At 44.7% G+C, this 17,851-nt stretch overlaps 1 protein-coding gene across 1 annotated transcript in view; it reads left to right on the top strand.

The window, feature by feature from the left end:
* The window catches only part of NBAS (NBAS subunit of NRZ tethering complex), a 334,140-nt gene that overhangs the window by 213,903 nt on the left and 102,386 nt on the right, over positions 1–17,851 (top strand). The window contains exons 39-41 of the mRNA XM_077750930.1: positions 1,250–1,326; positions 1,715–1,852; positions 13,717–13,946. Coding sequence (XP_077607056.1) covers positions 1,250–1,326; positions 1,715–1,852; positions 13,717–13,946 — 445 coding nt within the window. The remainder of the gene's footprint in view (positions 1–1,249; positions 1,327–1,714; positions 1,853–13,716; positions 13,947–17,851) is intronic.

Genomic DNA, 17,851 nt, shown 5'->3' with positions numbered 1-17,851 from the left:
TGTCTGGTTCAGAGAAGATTCTCATTGACATGGAGTGAAGGAATGAATTTGCAGATGGGCCTTGAGATGAGTAGCTTTTGAGTAGAAAACCTCTCTAAAATAGTGCAATTTCTTGGAAATCCTGAGGCTGACGGGTGGTCCAATTTGGTGTATATGTTTGGAGAATACAGAGGAAATGAGTATTTAGAGAACCCACATTCTCCTGTAAGGCACAGCAGAGAAAGCTCAGATCCCCCATCCATCATCCACGGGAGATTTTGTGTTCTAAGTCCGCTTTTGACAATTCACCTTCTTGTAGATGGTTCCTCGCCTCACCAGTGTCTCATTGCCCAGACTGTTAGCTAAGCTCAGATTATATAAATGACTTGTATTTTAATTCAAGTGAGACACAATTAGGAAGGTAAATCTTCTGGAAAAATAATATATGGTGTATTTCCAAAGTCAAATATCATTTACTTTGGATTATTCACATAACAGTTCTCCTTCATTAGTGCAGATCATGAGATTCTGTGCTCTTTAAAAAGAAAGGATTTACATTGTGATTACATATGACTACCTGGTATTTGTCACTAAGACCCTAAATGAACGGAATATTCCCTTATTAATACAAACCGCACATAAACACAGACTTTGTTGGCAGTGTGCTCTCATTTATTAAAGCCACGAGACTGATAGGTTGTTGCTTGTATAAAAAATTTTGTGGAAAAGGTGTTAGTAGTTGGGATATTTTAAGATACTATATAATCAAAGCAAGGGCTCTTTGTAGAGTGTGATGAAGAGGGACGTTCTTGGAAGGAATAAAACCTGTTCGTTGTAGTAAGCAAAAGATTTATCCTAAATTTGCACTCACATAGCTTTTTTTTTCTTTCATCTTTAGTGCTCATATACTTACAATATTAGCCGTCATTGATACATATAATTTTATAGCACAGCCGGGGTCTTTATAACCAAGAGATTAGCTGTTAAGAAACCATCCTCACTGATCTGTTTGCACTTAGACTTTGTACCTGCACTAACAGAATGTTCTCCTATTTAAAAATGTAATAAATAGCACAGTTTGTCTGAGTTAAGGCAAGAGTATTATTTAATAACATACTTTCATATGATCTGTATTTAGATGGTTTGCGTAGACATTTGTGAAAGGTCTCAAAGATTGCTTTCAAGCTTGGTCTACAAAAGTGGCACTTAATAACCGTGAATGTGCTATAGATCGACCTTCAAGTAACACCATGCATTTCCCCTCCTTCAGTTCTCTTGCAGCTGGCAAGCGATGCTTTACCAAGTGACATGACCTTGGCTCTTGCATATCTCCTTGCTTTGCCACAGGTGAGTTTACCGTTCCCAGGAAAGGATTTCATAAGCAAGCAAAAAAATCCCTTCTGGGGATTTTTCACCAATAAATTGTTCATTACATGTTTCACTTCCTTCTGATTGTTCTCCTGTGCTGGAAGGACTGTGGCATCGGTATTCAGAGAGCAAATGCTACAATTGTAGCTGAAGTGTTCGTTTCAGAATCTGCCTCTCCGTGCATAGGCTCTGCCTTCATGGTGTCTTCTGAATTTTAATATCGTCCTATTCAGTTGAGTGTGAGCTTGCGCTGATACGATGGAAACTTTGAACATAAATTCTATAGTGATGACTAGAAATGGAATGGTTTATGGTGATTTTCTTAATTTCCTTTCAGCTGAGTTCATGCTGTCATGTTCCTTTCTAGGTGTTAGATGCCAACAAGTGCTTTGAAAAGCAGGCCCACTCTGCTCTGTCCCTCCAGCTGGCAGCGTATTACTACAGCCTCCAGATCTATGTTCGACTGGCTCCATGTTTCAGGGACAAGTGCCATCCTCTTTACAGGGTGAGTCCTCAACGTTTCCACCTTATGAGCAAGCAGAGTTGAGTTAAAGCTTGTCTAACATGGTTAAAACTCATGTTTCCCTCTGTGGAGGGACGGATGCGCTTTGCGTCTGGAATGCCCTCCCAGTGGCTGACGGGGACTTGGCTTTTCCTTTGTTGGACGTGGCAACTTTTCCAGGCATCGCAAGAGATCGTTTCTAATGTTTACTGTGAATGCTGATTCTTCCCACAACTTTGCTGTCATTTATTTTACTTTACAATTTCTTAGGAAAGGTTAAAGTAGTTGGAGCAGAGAAATGGAGAATGGAGTGTTTAGTTCACTGCCCGAAAGAAGATGTCTCTAATTTAGGACAGTCAGCAGTGCAGTTGTTTGAGCAGTGCTGTACTTTTATTTATTTGTAAGCCAGATATACGAGAGTAGTTACTGTGCAAATGAAATGTTGCAACATGTTACCGCTACTTGCCACCAACCTCCAAACAACTTTTATTTCACTTACGAAGTGTGGCCTCGAGTTATGTGTGCATTTTTTTCTGGACATGGACGTATTACAGATGTGACTGGAAAATCAAAGCCCTCCAGGTTTACTTGTATATATACCAGTTGTAGTTATCAGCCTTGGGAAATTATCTTTTTTTTTTTTTTTGTACTGGGGTGTTTTTTTAAAATGTTTATTTGTATTTGAGAGAGAGAGAGACAGAGCACAAGTGGGGAGGGGCAGAGAGAGAAGGAGACACAGAATCTGAAGCAGGCTCCAGGCTCTGAGCTGTCAGCACAGAGCCCAATGCAGGGCTTGAACCCATGAGCAGTGAGATCATGACCTGAGCCAAAGTCAGACGCCTGACTCACTGAGACACTCAGGTGCCACTGTGCTGGAGTATTTTTAAGAGAATTACTACTTTAAGAGCAGATGAGCAAATAGATCAGACTTTCAAATCCACTACGTGTACAAATAAAAGGTCAAATTCCGTGACTGGATTCTTCTCTCCTGACTTCAGAGCACACTATAAAGAAGTAATTTCACAACCCAAGTGTGTTTCAAAGTTCTAGCTGCCTCAGCCTTCCAAAACATTTCTATGAATCTATAAGTACATGAAACCATTCCCTTCGTGGCAAAAATTTATGGCTCTCATTCATCAATTTTTCTTCAAAAAGAGTAAGAGGGAGACCATCTAAAACACACGTTAATCTTACAAGGGCGCAGTATTATTAGACCGGTACTGGCCTCAGGCATAGTTTTATCATGATGATATTTGGCCAAGTAAGGAATGTTTTCTTCTTTTTAGCTACTTAATGTATTACTTTATTTTGGAGATTCTGAATATATACATATATATGTATATATATTTTGGCTTTGATAGCTAGGGCTTTGTACAGTGACTTTATTCCATGCTCTAGTAATTTTCCTTTGCTTTTTTTTAATGTCTCAGGTATGTTTCTATGCAAAATAAGAAATTGAACTACTAAAAAATAAAAAGAAATTGAACTACTGTGTTGTAAACTGAGGGAAAGAAGTGATCTTACAGGTGGAAGTGTGGCGAGTTTCCTTCTAGAACAGCGTACTTAACTGTCTTTGTTATATTAGATGGCGGCAGAGAATGTTCACGGCAGGTTTCTTGGTGTCTGTCTTTCATTAGTGCTGTGTGCATACATAAGCAACAAATAATTTACTCCGGAACACCAAGCATGTTGAAACACAATGAAGCTTTACTTTGACCAAAAGCATCGTGCCTTGTTACAAACACAAGTCAATTATGTCCTCAGAAGGCACTTGACTGCAGTTTCTAAGTGGGCATCATTGGCGTGGGATCCAGGTGCTGAAGTGGGATCTCCCTCCTTTGTTCCCGAGTATGTTGTCTGTATGAAGATCACCCTGTGCTGCACTTCCCATGAATCCAGAGCATTAAAGGGTCAGTCATCTGGGCACCTCGTGCGTGCCATGGGCTCTGAGCGTTAAGATGAAAAGATGAATACGGCTGCCTGACGCCCGTGACCCCGCCACTTACTATAAACGCAGAGAAGACAGTTCCATGCGTGGAATGGGAGGGGCCGCTCAGGAGAGCCGCAGGCCGGTGCGCCACAGACCACTCGCCGGGCCCGTAAGGACCAAAGAGCTGGCTGGAGAGCCACATTTTGGCCCAGTCTTCAGTTACATGTCTTAAAAATCTTAAAGTAGTCCTCTTGGAGGAAAATTCTACTACAACCTGTATTTTTCCTGTTTTCCCTGATAGTAAATTATTTTGTGCCAAAAATTAAAAGTCCTCACATCCGTGTCCTGCTTGTGAGAGAGGTGAGTTAGGAGAAAATCATTCAATCCCTCCCCAACGTTGATATCTGGCGGTCACTGTTTCTTTCTTCAGACCCTGCAGTCACTCCACGCGGAGCCCCACTTAAGATCTCCCCACCGCATCCCGGGGAGGAGACAAAGAACATGGAGACCTCCAGTTGGAAGTAAAGGTGCTTCCATCGTGGTTTCCTCCGTGTTTCCAGCAGTTCTTTTCACTGAGTTGAAGTGCAGACCTTTAATTTCCAGATCCTACATTTTGTATATCCTTCCATCGATCCAGCATTTATTAAGTGCCCAGTGTGAACGACCGGGAGCCTGGCATCACCGTGAGAAGAATAGTGAGACTTGATTCTTGCCCCTTTTTACCCTTGCCCCCAGTTTCTGTAACTTCCTTCCAACTTGTGTCACCTGGCGCCCTTCCACTCTGGGCCTTGTTCCCGTCACCGGTTTCCTGTCAAACTATCGTTTCCTGTGGAGGCGGCCCTCGGAGCTCTGTTGTCTTGCCCTAGCCCTGGGCCTCTGTTCTTGGCTGGCAGACGGTTCCCCCGCGCTGTGGCATGGCTCCTGACCCTGGTTCCTGCTCCTCTCTGTTTCGGGGCCCAGGAGCCCGAGGCAGCTGCTGTTCACAGTCGTCTCTTCAGAAACAGCCGTAGATCCTCGTGGGAACAGGAACGGCAAAGTCCACGTGGCCCAGTGGTGATGCCTCAACACCCGATTTCTGCCTTCTCGGCTGCTACAGACAGAAGCAGCTGTGCCCTCCCGGAGTGTTAGGACAGCACCTGGCCGGCTTACGGGCCACCTCATTCTCCAGGGGCTTGTTGGCAAGTCTGGAAAGTATTTGGTTGGTTGGTAGTCGGAAAGGTGAGCTGAAGAGTTAGGAAGTATCCGTGATTTGTTTTAATATCAAGATGCAAAGATGTTCTGAAATTCCTCCAGATCGATGTGTTAAAAGGGAGTGGGAGAGATCGAATACCTTGCCAGTTGTTTTTCTTCTCTCTGCCCGATGTCCTCAAATTAATTCAGTGTCCGGGCTCCGTGGTCCTTCACCTGGAGCACTGTAACGGTCGCATAAACACCACCCCGTCTTCATTTTCGTCAGTGTTGTATCTTTTCCCAAACGTCTGCCAGAGCAGTGTTTCCCAAATGGAGATCTGGTCATCCTGCCTTGTGCCTCGACTCCCTCCGTGATTTCCTGTTGTCCCGGCAAGGTCTGCGTGTCCCTCTTGGTTTGCGTATATATGTATATATATATCTTTCGTCTCACTAGATAATGAGCTCTTTGAGGCCAGTGTCTCAATGGTATTTATTGTTTTTCCCAATGCTTAGAGCAGGACCTGGATAATAAAAGGGAGTGAATAAATCTTCACCGGGTAGATTACTGAAAAGTAATGAATAATTCTTCAGTACGTGAAACGGTTGAATTGTGTGTGTGCGCGCGTGCGCACGTGCGCTCAGGTATTTATCAGGTGATTACACTCTGCCAGGCAATGTTCTAGATCCTGGGGAAACCCAAGTGCACAAGACACATAAGAACCCTTGCCCTTCTTGGACTTAGGTTCCGTTGAGGAAAGGACACCATCAACAAAATAAGTAAATAAAATACATACTCTGTTAAATGGGGATAAGAGCTATGAAAACAAAAAGCAAAAAAGAGTAAGAAGTGTGTGTGTATGTGTGTGTCTGTGAAGAGCACAATTTAAACAGGCTCAGGAAAGGCCTCAATTGAGAAAGTGACTTTTGAGCAGGGCAAAGAGAGGAGAGCAGCACCAGGAAGAGGAGGGAAGAGCCTTCCAGACAAAGGGAGTAGAATAGCACAGGTCCTGAAGCATCACTGTGCCCGTCCTCTGTCCTTTGGCATTTTTCACAAAGTACTTGATTGAGACAGTGTTGAAATTTTACTCTGTAAAATGCAAAGCTCTGAAGAGTTGCCTGACTCCAGATGAAAAGGATTGAAATGCGGTCTGTGACCAGACTTCTCTGTGACCAGTAGGGGCTCCTCTGTCCTGCTAAAAAGTGTCAAGGGGGGGTGGGGGACAGCAAGGGTCAGCCTAGGGGCCGGCGTGTGGGGAATTTCAGAGGATAGTAGGAAGATCAGACTAGCCCTGAGGAGGCATTGGCTGTCTTAAAGTACCTCTCCCGTGTATTCTGCTACTTGATCCTTTGAGCAACCCCATTTCTCAGAAGATGAGCCTTGGAGAAATCCAGTTACTCGCTCCAGGTTGCTCTGGTAGAAAGTGACATCCTGTCACTTGAAGCTCCTGATTTTAGGCTTTACCCATTTCTTGCTTGAACCCGAGTGCTTTCCAGCATTCAGTCTACGAGCCATTCGCTGCAGGATGCTCTGCTGTGGCTGCGGGTGAAGTCTCACCTCCTCTGTGTGACAGAGAAGACCCTCCCTGAGCTGAGCATCTCTTCCTTACCAATCACGATCCTGACACACACTCATTTGAAGTTTATGTTTTAGCTGTTCAGAATTTATATTCCTCCGAATTTAACATCCTTTTTCACACCTCTGTGCCTGTGCAGATGGAATTTCTTCTTCCCACTCTCAGCACATAAGTCTGGCTCAAAACAGCCTCCTGTGTGGAACCTTCTCAGCCTCCTGAATACCTTCTGCATCTCCCTGCTCTAGCGTGGACGCCATGTGAGCAGTTCCGTGGTACTGGGGCTGACACACCACTGTCCCCTCTCCTTGTGGTCATCTCTTGAGGGCAGGGAACCCATCTCGGTCTGAATCCCCAGGACCTCACCCACTGAAGTTGCTCAGCGGGTATTTATCGGCACGTGAATAGCTTCAGGAAGCATTTCAGCCCCTGTGGGTTGGGACGGCCTTCAGACCCCAGTTCTGCAGCTTAGAGTTGCCACTCTCCTCAGTTTGAAGGAATCACGGATGGGCACAGGGGATGGGTGCTTGAAGTACATAGAGTTTTCCACTGGCTGCCGAACGGCTCATTATTGGAGTCTTTTCAGCATCTTCCTTCGCATAAAACAGCTCTGCTGAGTTTGGAATTAAATATAACAAACTCCCAATGAGTCATCATAGAAATTGGAATCTAAGTGGCTTCGATTCGTTGCCTACCGGTAACAGAACTCGGAGAAGCTTGTTTCCCTCACTTGTCACTTCAGCTCATTTCGATCTTCAGCCTTCACCAATCCTCCTTCCAGCCCCCAGAGTTCTGAGCTGCGGGATGATAACCTAGGGTGATTTACGAGGTTTGAATACAAGTGTGGAGAGAATTTGTGGGGTTATTTCCAACAGAAGACCTGTGCTCTCCAATGGGAAGCGCCATCCTGCACCCACCAACCCACCAGTGCAGGCTCTGGGGTTTTCCTGGGTCGTCTCTGGAGCAACCCATCTCACCTTGCCTCTGCTTCGTAGGGACCTATAGTAACGATTGACAGTGGTCAGCCGGAGAGAGTTTTCTCTCCTTGTATTTGTCCTGACTGACTTGTTCTTATGTTTGAGAAATAATACACATGTGGCCACAAAACTCAAATGATGAAAATGGCATCCAGCAGAAGTCAGTGGTTCTCTTTTGTTTCCTTCCAGACATGGTTTATGGATAAACATATTCATGGAACCGTTTTTTATACAAACGTGAATATACCCACTGTTAGGTACCTTGATTTTGTTTGCTTTTATCCCTTACCTTTATAATTGTAAATGCATCTGTGTAAGTGTGATCTCACTAGCGTTCTTTTAAAAAGTTTCAGAAAATAAAACCAGTTAAAAATGGAAACATGTCCTTTAGTTTTATATGCTAGAGAAGCAAACCCAGCAGGGGATGAAATTCAAAACTTTATGGTAGATCATTTCTAAATGTGGTTTTTTAAGCTACTAATTGAAAATACTAAGTAGAAAATTATCTCAAGAAAATAACAGCCCTAGAGGGAAAGTACACCACCTGTTTCAAACTTTCCAACCAATATTACCAAGAAATGGAGACTATTAAACTGGAATGGATTTATTACCTCTACTAGTAAGTAGTAGATTAAGTCATCGAGCATTCTGTAGTCATGAATATTTATGCATATTTTGTTTTTACAGGGATTTGACCACATTCTTTAAAGAAACCATATTTTATTCACCCCCTGAAGAACTGCATTGCCAAATTTGGAGGAAAATTTAGAATAATTTAATTCTCCACACTTTCCCATTTAAAATTTTTGATGCCTTTTTTATGTTATTAGTTTTTGTAGCCTGTGATGTTTTGCAGTATCACTTTGAATACCAAATAAGAGAGATTTTTGAAGCTACCTGTAAAGTCCTTCAAAAGCTTCTTAGAAGCTAAAAGCTTTCATATGCTTGGATCACATCATTGGAGTTAGTTGGGAAAAGAGGGAGGGCTTTGAGTATACTCTACACACACAAAAAGCAATTTGAGATGGGAGTTTGTATGTAGAACATTCGTGAAGACCTGTCAGCAGCATAAGGAGAAAGAGACTGATGTCATGAGCCGCGTGCTAGGTTTGAAGCAAGAGGTTTCACTCACTTCCTTGCTACCAGACCCGAGCCAAGGATGTCTGCAGGGCAGATCGGCATCTCTGAGACGGGGAACCATAGTCTCCAGTGCACATCGCTGGGTTGGTGTGAGGGTCAAATGACATTCATGTCACAGTGCTTAGATGCTCGGATGGATGAAATAACGTGTCAGGGTGAGTAGGAGATGCTGTGGAATATTTTGAGAGAAATTGTGGTAAGCTCAGGGGAAGAGCAGTTATTAAAATTTAAATCAAATATTGGAAGTAATCACGACCTTGAGTAATCTCTTCCTTGAGGAAGAGAGAGAGGTGGTAATGATAATGGTAAGAAGATAATTTACATAGAAGGCTAGAACTTACAATATGCTAATCCATCTGGCCTCATTTAATCTTTTTTAAAAATTTTTAATGTTTTTTCTTTTTTTTTTTTTTCTGAGAGAGAGAGAGCGAGCGAGCGTGAGCAGGGGAGGGTCAGAGAGAGAGGGAGACACAGAATCTGAAACCGGCTCCAGGCTCTGAGCTAGCTGTCAGCACAGAGCCCGACGCGGGGCTCGAACCCACAAACCGCTAGATCATGACCTGAGCCGAAGCTGGACGCTCAACTGACTGAGTCACCCAGGCGACCCTAGCCTCATTTAATCTTTATGGGGACTCCATAAAGAAGAAGTTGCTTCAGTTTTAATAATGGAAAACCTGAAGCTCAGGGGAGAAGAACCAGTAATCCAGGTTATTTGGTGCCAGTTCCTGTGGTTTTTTTTACCCATATCTGATTTCCTTTTTCTTAGAAGCCTTTGTGAGTTGTCCCTTCTCATAAGTATTATGTTTTACACAATAAATTGAAGTAGTGAAGACCTTTCTGTACGTTTAACAAAGATCTGATGATCCATAAACGAAGACACTTGGAAGCCGTCATCAAAGGATTAATAGAATGCCCCCAGTCTTACCACCTTATTAAGACAGAATTTTAAACAAGGTGTATTTATGTCAAGGGGTTGAACAGAAAATGGTATTCTAAACTCTCTCTGTTGTCATGAGAGAATTAAAAGCCAAAAGACTTGCAGATACAGCTCAAATCAGGTATTTAGTTGGACACCTACCATTGTGTGTCCTCTATGGCCGCTGTATTTACACGTGTGTACCCATATAAAAGGGATGTGAGGGAGAATGTACACATGTGTAAAAAGAATAAATAAACCAATCTGGATGTGGTAACAAATGACAGCATTAAACCCATCAGTGAAGGTTGATCATTTGTAAAAGGACTTCAGTGCCACCCACATCTTCGTTACATTTGGTGGGAGCTGTGTATACACTGTGTACAAGATCCTTATAATTTCAGGAGGTACCCTCCCCTGCACACCAAATATACCAGGGTGGTTGGGGGGAGGCTTGCTCGGGAGTCACATGTCACCCTGCCACTTAACCCCGCAGCCTTGGTCAAGTTACCACCTCCTTATGCATCTATAAAAACAGATGATACTAGTAGACTGGTCCTACGGAGTTGTTAGTATTAAATGAGATTCAGCTCATGTATGTTTAACTCTCTGCCTGTCTCCGTACCAAAGACTGAAATATTAGGTATTTGTTCTTAAATATTTCTTAGAAAAGTGAACACATTTGATGTGTAAAGAACATGAAATAAAAATTCCAGAATGGTTAGATAATTTCTACTTAGTAAAAGAAAAGAGATTAAGGTTGTTTAAACTGTGGAGGAATGTATTGACCATAACTCATTGGTCTAAAATTGTCCTATTACCAAAGAAATCTGCTCTGAATATTTAGTGGAGGTATACACGAGAGAAGGTGTGGAATTTCCCCGACTCCATACCTGGAGGGATTTATTTTATTTTTATGATTGGATTCCTATTCATTCATGGGATTTTGGCCTGAGACGGGTGATCCTCTGGTGATGTTCCCTCAGAAGGGTCCCGAGAGGAATAACTGCTCCCATGTCTGGAGTTCCTGGCACTCTGGGTTTGTGACTCGGTAATGGTGCTTCTGTGCTGATGCCTTCTGTGAGGTGCTTATGGGTCCGTCTTTGTCAGTCGCTGCTTTTTATCCTTGACAGTAAGCTCTGGGGCCAATTCGCCTTCTGATGATGGAAGGAAGAGCACTTTAACGTACCGTATTTATTTGTGCTTCTCGGCAAACCATCAGGACGGTGCGCTTATTGACTCCTATGGTGAGGAAACAGGCATCTGAAATAACTTGCCCCAAATTGCATCCCTACTGAGTGAGGGAGTTGGAATATAAATACTGCTGTCTTTAAAGCCACTGCTACTGGGGCGCCTGCGGGGCTCAGGCAGTTAATCATCCAACTCTTGATTTCTGCTCAGGTCAGGATCTCACCGTTCATGGTGGGTTCAAGCCCCGCATCGGGCTCCGTGCTGACAGTGAGGAGCCTGTTTGGGATTCTCTCTCTCCCTCTCTCTGCCTCTCCCTCACTCGCACATGCCCACAATCTCTCTCTCTCTCTCTCTCTCTCTCTCTCTCTTTCTCTGTCTCTGTGTCTCTCCCTCTCCCTCTCTCAAAATAAATTAACAACAAAAAAGCCACTACTGCCTTTAGCTGTGTTTCCCTTTTACCCCATACCTAATCTGTGCAAGACATGCTACTATGCTCTGGAAAAGACAAATTCATGAAGTACTCATGGTCTCTGCCATGATTTAATAAGCTATAATTTAGTATTTTTAAGAACAGGCAATGTAAATTATAAATTTAAGTTAGTACTAAAGTGTAAGAGAATAGAAAGGGGGAGGGGCATTATGCTATTGAGGTCAAGTGAACAGTGTGGAGGCCACTCTCGCGATACAGACAGGGGCCGCCACATCCTTGAGATGCCAGGAAAGAACAAGTGGAAAATGAATGTGGAGACAAGCCCTGTGGGCAAGCCTGGAGAGAATGGGGCTGGTTGACTCCCTGAGCAGGCGTGGGAGCCACAGGCTGGTAGAGAGGGGCTCGGGGTCCCACCCAGGGGAGGCGGGATGCCTGTGGCCTCCCCTCCGAAGTACAGGGGGCAGGTGCGGACCGAGGGCTTCGCTCAGAAACCGCCAGGTCAGAGCGCCTGTGGGGAAGAGCTGTCCTTGTGGGGGTGAGCTTGGGCTTGCTGCCAGGGGGCGGAATCGGGGCACAAGGCGAAAGGAAACAACGGAAGACTTCTGCCGCCCTGAGACCCGACCTTCGGAGAGTTGCCCCTGCTCTCCTGCTGCGAGAGCGGAAAGTGCTGACAGGATGAGGCGTGGGAACACAGGCAAAGACGGTGCCCGTCCGAACAGAGCAGGTGTAGCTGGGCTCGCTGGCCTCGGGGCAGCGTCCCCACCACGTGACTTCAGGGTGCCGAGCCGGTGCCGTGCGATTCAGGGTGCTGCCCCAAGGCTTCAGTCCTTGAGCAGAAAGGGGGTTGGGCTGAATGGCACCTGTAGAGGTGGCACTAACTGCTGAGGCGTGGGATCCCCTTTGTCCAAGTGCATTGGCAGACACGCCATCCATATGCAGCTGATTCCCCGATCACCTCTAATTGCAGTTAGGTTTGCTTTATTCACGCCATCTTTCCTTCAGGTCGTAGCTACCTGGGCCTTAGTGCATATCGAACCCTTTACCGGAACTTGTCTCCCTGTTTTTTCCTAGCGTTTTCACTACTGATACCTGAGTGGTTAGTTAGTCTAGGCATTAAATCTTCCAGGAAGACGTCCTGGATACTTGCCCACACCCCATTCCTCTGTATTCCCACCGAACCCTGTGCTCACTCGTATCACATCCTTTTGCAGGTATTTGCTTGATTGTCTTTCTTATAGACTCCATCCCTGGGGGAAAGGGTCGTACCTTCTTGGTGCATAACCTGGCACATAATAAGTGCACAAAAAAGTTGCTGAATGAATGAAAGATGGTCTCATAGCTTACTTTGAAAAGTGAGTTTTCAAACCCAGGACTTTTGACTTGAGACTCAATCTGTGGTTTTTGCACTAGGACTGCGTGTATGCATAGAAGTAGGGAAAAAACATTGACTTTTTCTCAAATCCACCTACCGGAACCCAAGAAAATTTCTCTAATTGGTTTTTATCGGTACTCTCAGAATGTTTCCTAATAGAATCAAGGGAGAAATGTCAGGCTAGGTTTGGTAATACAGACTCGACGTTGACAAATATCCCGTGTACCTAGGAATAATGGCACACACATTAGAAATGCTGACAGCTTACTGCAGTTAGGTGTGATTCCGAGAACCAAAGGTAGATTCTGGAGTTTTTCCCCCTAATTTGCTTATATTAAAATATATACCACGTCTTCCTAGGAATTGGGAGTGATTGAATTGCTGTTGTTCAAGTATTAGGCTCCCTGTTAAACAATTCAAAAATCCCGGCTGAGCTGTTCTTGCTTTGCTGACACGCCCCGACCCGCTTTAATGTAAATAAATGTGGCCAGTTAATCACTTACTTTTCTTTCCTGTCAGCTGCTGGATTCTCGGTTTTGTTCTGTTTGAATGATTTTATTGTTGTTAGAGAGGCTGTAAAGAATTATAGAACAATATCCCACTGAGCTCCAAATTGAGCAGAGGGAAAATTGGCTAGTTGCTCTCTTATGCAACTAGAAGTGTTCTGTGATTTCAGGAACAGGGACGGGTCCTTTCCCTAACTCATCCCTGGGGAGAACACTTTTCTTCTCAGTTCTCTTGGTGTTTAGAGTGGCTTTATTGAACTGCATCTTAGTTATTGAGAACACTTAGATGGTCCAAAGAAAAATCATCCAGGGGCCGTGATGACAACAGTTACTTCAGGGTGAATTATTATAAATGATCAGGTCATTGGGGAACCAATCTAATGTAGGATGATGAGAGTTGAAAAAACAAGTGTATGTTACTCTTTCAGTGGGTGGATGTTTAAGGTGGAAGGAGAACAGAGCAGGAGTCCAGAAGCCTCCTTCCAGACTCCTTTCTGTGTCTTGTGTCTGTGGTCTGCAAAATGCACGGGCTCTCGCGCTGGTACCTCAGGGTGGCTGTAGGCCTTGATTAAACGGCAGCGGGGGAAGAGGCAGACAGGTGCCCAGTAGACATGATTGTCTTGTTACTTTATTTTGTTACAGCCTGTTGTTGTTTTTGTTACAGGCTGATCCCAAAGAGCTCATCAAGATGGTCACCAGGCACGTGACTCGATACGGACAGGACGCCTGGCCAGAGGACCTTGTCTCACTGACCAGGCAGTTGTACTACTACAACGAACGTCTCCTGGATTTCACGCAGGCCCAGATCCTTCAGGGCCTTCGGAAGGGTGTGGATGTGCAGCGGTTTACTGCAGACGACCAGTATAAAAGGGAAACTATCCTTGGTCTGGCAGAGTAAGGGATACCTGTGTCTCATAAAGGGATGGATTTAAAACATAAAAGAACAGGTTGAATGATCAGGACTGTTACTCACAGTCCTTTGAAGGTTTACATCCATGGCTGTGATGCGTAGGGCTTTCCTTCTCCCTGTGGTTTGAGGGACCTGTGGATGTTCCCAGATGGATCAGTCAATGCAGACAACGTTTGGAACCTGCAGCTTTAAATAATAAGGGCGGGAACTATTTTAAAAGTTTCCCATGATTTGGATAGCCCAATACTGAGATAAGAATCTTATGGTAGCAGGATTAGGGTATGAATGCCATGAAAAATGTGAAGCTTATTATAGACATTTAAAAACAAGATTGGCTTTTATTCCTGGAAATCTCACTTTTCAAACTACATGGCCGTTTTAATTTCTTCCGTGTTGAAAATGAGATGTTGTTTGACCAAGTGCCAGAGGAAGGACCCCGTGTCTAGGTTCATGGCACTTTCATCTGTCCTGGGTTTCCAGAGAAAGGGAGCTGACGGGCCCTGGCGGTCTCTCGTGTCGGAAGCCAGTAACATCTGCCACTTTCCGCCTTGTCGCTTACCCCTTCAGCAGCAAGCCCTGTGTGCGATGAAGTACAGGCTAAGACCCAGTGAGAAGTGTTTCCTTGTACATGTGGAATGCCCCTTGGTTTTAATACTGGTCCCCATTTTCTTTAGTTTATATCAAATGAAAACCACTTACATGTCAGAAAGTGGGAAAGTGGAAAAAACGAAAAATACAAAATACAGATTAAAAAGAAAGAAAGGTGGGAAACTGCTCACCCACAATGGTTATTAAGTAGAGTTGTTTGGTTTTTAACATCACGGTTTGTGGAGCACTTCCCATGGGCAAGGAGCGGTGTTAGGTGCTCTATAAACCTTATTTTGTAAATCTCTATTACTCTCAAACATAACCCTGTGGCATAAGATGCTATTTCCATTTCATAGCTGAGGAACATGAGACTTAGGAGTGTGAGGTAACTGGCCCAAGTTTACATGGGTGGTAAGGGTCATCACTGTGATATTGACCTTGGCCTCGATCTCTCACATATGGAAGCCATCACATCTTCACAACGCCCCGTGTGCGTGCCCCTCCCCCCGACGATGGTTGTATTTCCAGGGAAGCAAGGCCTGCAATTCAGTCTGAGCTTCCAGCCTCTGAAGCTTGGGTTGAATTGTGGTACCCTTGCCTCCTGCTACGTTACTTTAAAATAACAAATGTAGCCCTGGTTATGATCATGGTATATGCTATTTTTCATTATTATTATTTAAATCTTTAAGAAAGCAGCAAAGTACCCTTGGCGCTCTGTAATAACTTTTACATGAGCCCAAGCTTCTTTCTTACCATAAGCACCCCAAATTGTCTTCAAAGTATGGAGAGCGGGGTGCGGGGAGGGGCAGAGAGCGAGGGAGACAGAAGACCACGCAGGCTCCGCCTTGTGGGTGCAGAGCCCGGTGTGGGACTCGAACTCACAAAACGTAAGATCGTGACCTGAGTCCAAATCAAGAGTCAAATGCTTACCCCGCTGAGCCACCCAGGCACCCCCACCCCAAATTCTCTTTAGAGTAAGGTGGGGAATAGACAGATCAAAGAAAAGATAGAACAGTCTGTAGTGGGATTTAGTTTAAAAAATTATATGGAATATGTTTTTTCTCCCCCTCTCTGTTCTCCTGGAGGTTCATGATGTCATGGAGCCATTTAATGTCTAATTTGAAAGTGACTGAAGGGGGTCACTGAATCCAAGCTCCTCACTTTCAGAAGAGGAATCTGAGAACCAGAGAGCTTTAAACAGTTGTTCAAGGTGACACAGCTGTGGGGGGAGTGGGGGTGAGACTCAGTTTCCCATTGCCAAGTCCACTGGGCCTTTCTTCCCGGCATTTGGTCATCCTTGGTGTGCCATCCATGCTCGTGGTTTCTTAGAAGAAGGTTATTAAACAGGATGCAGGTTACAAGGTACCGCATGTCTTAGTATCATCTGTTATATTTTGCCAGGGATTTGGTCCTTTATTTTCTTTCCTAAGTATCCAGGATGCTATTTAAAGTATGTCCTAGAGGACAAATACATGCTTTTGATAAAACATGCAATAGAACCTTCTCCATGGTTTGTTACCTAGAAAAATATCCAATATTCTTTGAATGGCTTGTTCAAAATGCCAGAGTGTCCGTGGCATTTTTGAGTTAGCAGTTCCGATTAGGAGACGGGCATTCTGTATGTTACATACAAAATTCCTTGAAGTTGGGACGCCTGGGTGGCTCAGTTGGTTGGGCGTCCGACTTCGGCTCAGGTCATGATCTCACGGTTCGTGGGTTCGATCCCCGCGTCGGGCTCCGTGCTGACAGCTCAGAGCCTGGAGCCTGCTTCAGATTCTGTGTCTCCCTCTCTCTCTGCCCCTCCCCTGCTCACGCTGTCTCTCCCTGTCTCTCAAAAATAAACAAAAACATTAAAAAACAATTAAAAACAACAACAACAAAGTTCTTGGAAGTATCTACTTCCTCTGGTCCTGCAGCCCCACCTTCACTGTACACAGCATGACCAGTCTTTGTTGCGAATTGTGTTTCCATTTTGATGGCGCGGGCCTTCTATACGTGCATTCTGTCTGTCCTTTATTGTCTGTATATCTTACATGATAGGTTGTCAGTGGTTAGTCGGTAACCTTGAGGAGGGTACGACAGAGCTTGGTTTCTTTCCACCTTTATCTGACGATAACGATACGGGCACCTGGTGAGCATCCCCATGGCCAGGCACGGTGTCAGACTCCTGTAACAGAAAGGACAAATTGCTAACAGTCGCGGTTTCAAGGATTTCTCATTCCATAGAGCATACGCAATAAATACTTGAAGAAATTTTTGATTGGCAGTGCCCTAGTACTTCGTGCAAGGACAGACTTCCTCCAGCCATGGGCCTGTGCTTTACAGCCCATGTACACAGAATGGCTTTTAACATTTTTAAGGGTTTGTGGAAAAACAAGCGTAAAAAAAAAAAATAAGGTGAAAAGAAGAATTTTCTACAGAAGCTGTACAGCAGCGAAGCCTAAAAGATTTACTATCTTGCTGTTCACAGAAAATGTTTACCAGCTGTGCGCTAATCAGACATCTAAGGAAAAGTCCTGTTTTCCTCAGCTAGTGTGGGTATGGTCTTAGCAGAATCACTTCATAAGAACAGAAGATATTTCATTTCTGTTCCTACGGTTTTGTCCACCAACCTTGCAAACAAGAATTTCATCCTTAGAATCTCTCTGTCTGGGACATAGAGGTGCTGCAGCAGTCTTTCCAGAATGGCCTTCTGTGGATGCTGTGGCCCAGAATTCCTTATAAACCTAGAAGGCCTCAAGTCTGGTGACGCCATGCCCTGGTTTAAACCTTCCCCTGCTGGTAGGATAGGGTGCGTGTCCCCGAGCAGGACGCCCCCGCCTCCAGCGCCTTCTCGCAGAAGCCTTCCGTCTCTTCTCGCGTAACTACCTGCCCTCAGTTTTGCTTCTTTGTCCCCCAGTCTTCAGCTCAATTCGGTCACTCCCTCATCTCTACCGTCCGTGTCTGAAGTCCTCTCTGGTAGCACTCCCCCGCGGCCCCGTCGTGTTTAGTTCCTGGCTTACATCTCACATCCTCCACTGGGCTGTGAGCGCCTCAGAAGTATCTTGTTTGTCTTTGTATTCTGTGTAGCTAGCACAGTCCTGACACAGTCTAGAAAACACAAACATTTGTTGAGGGACTGGCCGTGCTTTCTCAGATACATGCCTGTAGGGCAGGGATACGTTTCCTTTGCACTGGTTTGCCTGTGGGCTCTGGCGTCTACACCAGAATGTCTTGACCTCCTTACATATTGGACCAGATAATGCCTTGTGGGAGAGCCATTCTGTGCCTTGTGGAAAGTTCCACAGCATCCCTGTCCTTC

Source organism: Crocuta crocuta, unplaced genomic scaffold (assembly GCF_008692635.1).
Source record: "Crocuta crocuta isolate KB4526 unplaced genomic scaffold, BGI_CrCroc_1.0 scaffold129, whole genome shotgun sequence".
Lineage (NCBI taxonomy): Eukaryota > Metazoa > Chordata > Mammalia > Carnivora > Hyaenidae > Crocuta > Crocuta crocuta.
This window is presented reverse-complemented; position numbering and strand designations above follow the sequence as displayed.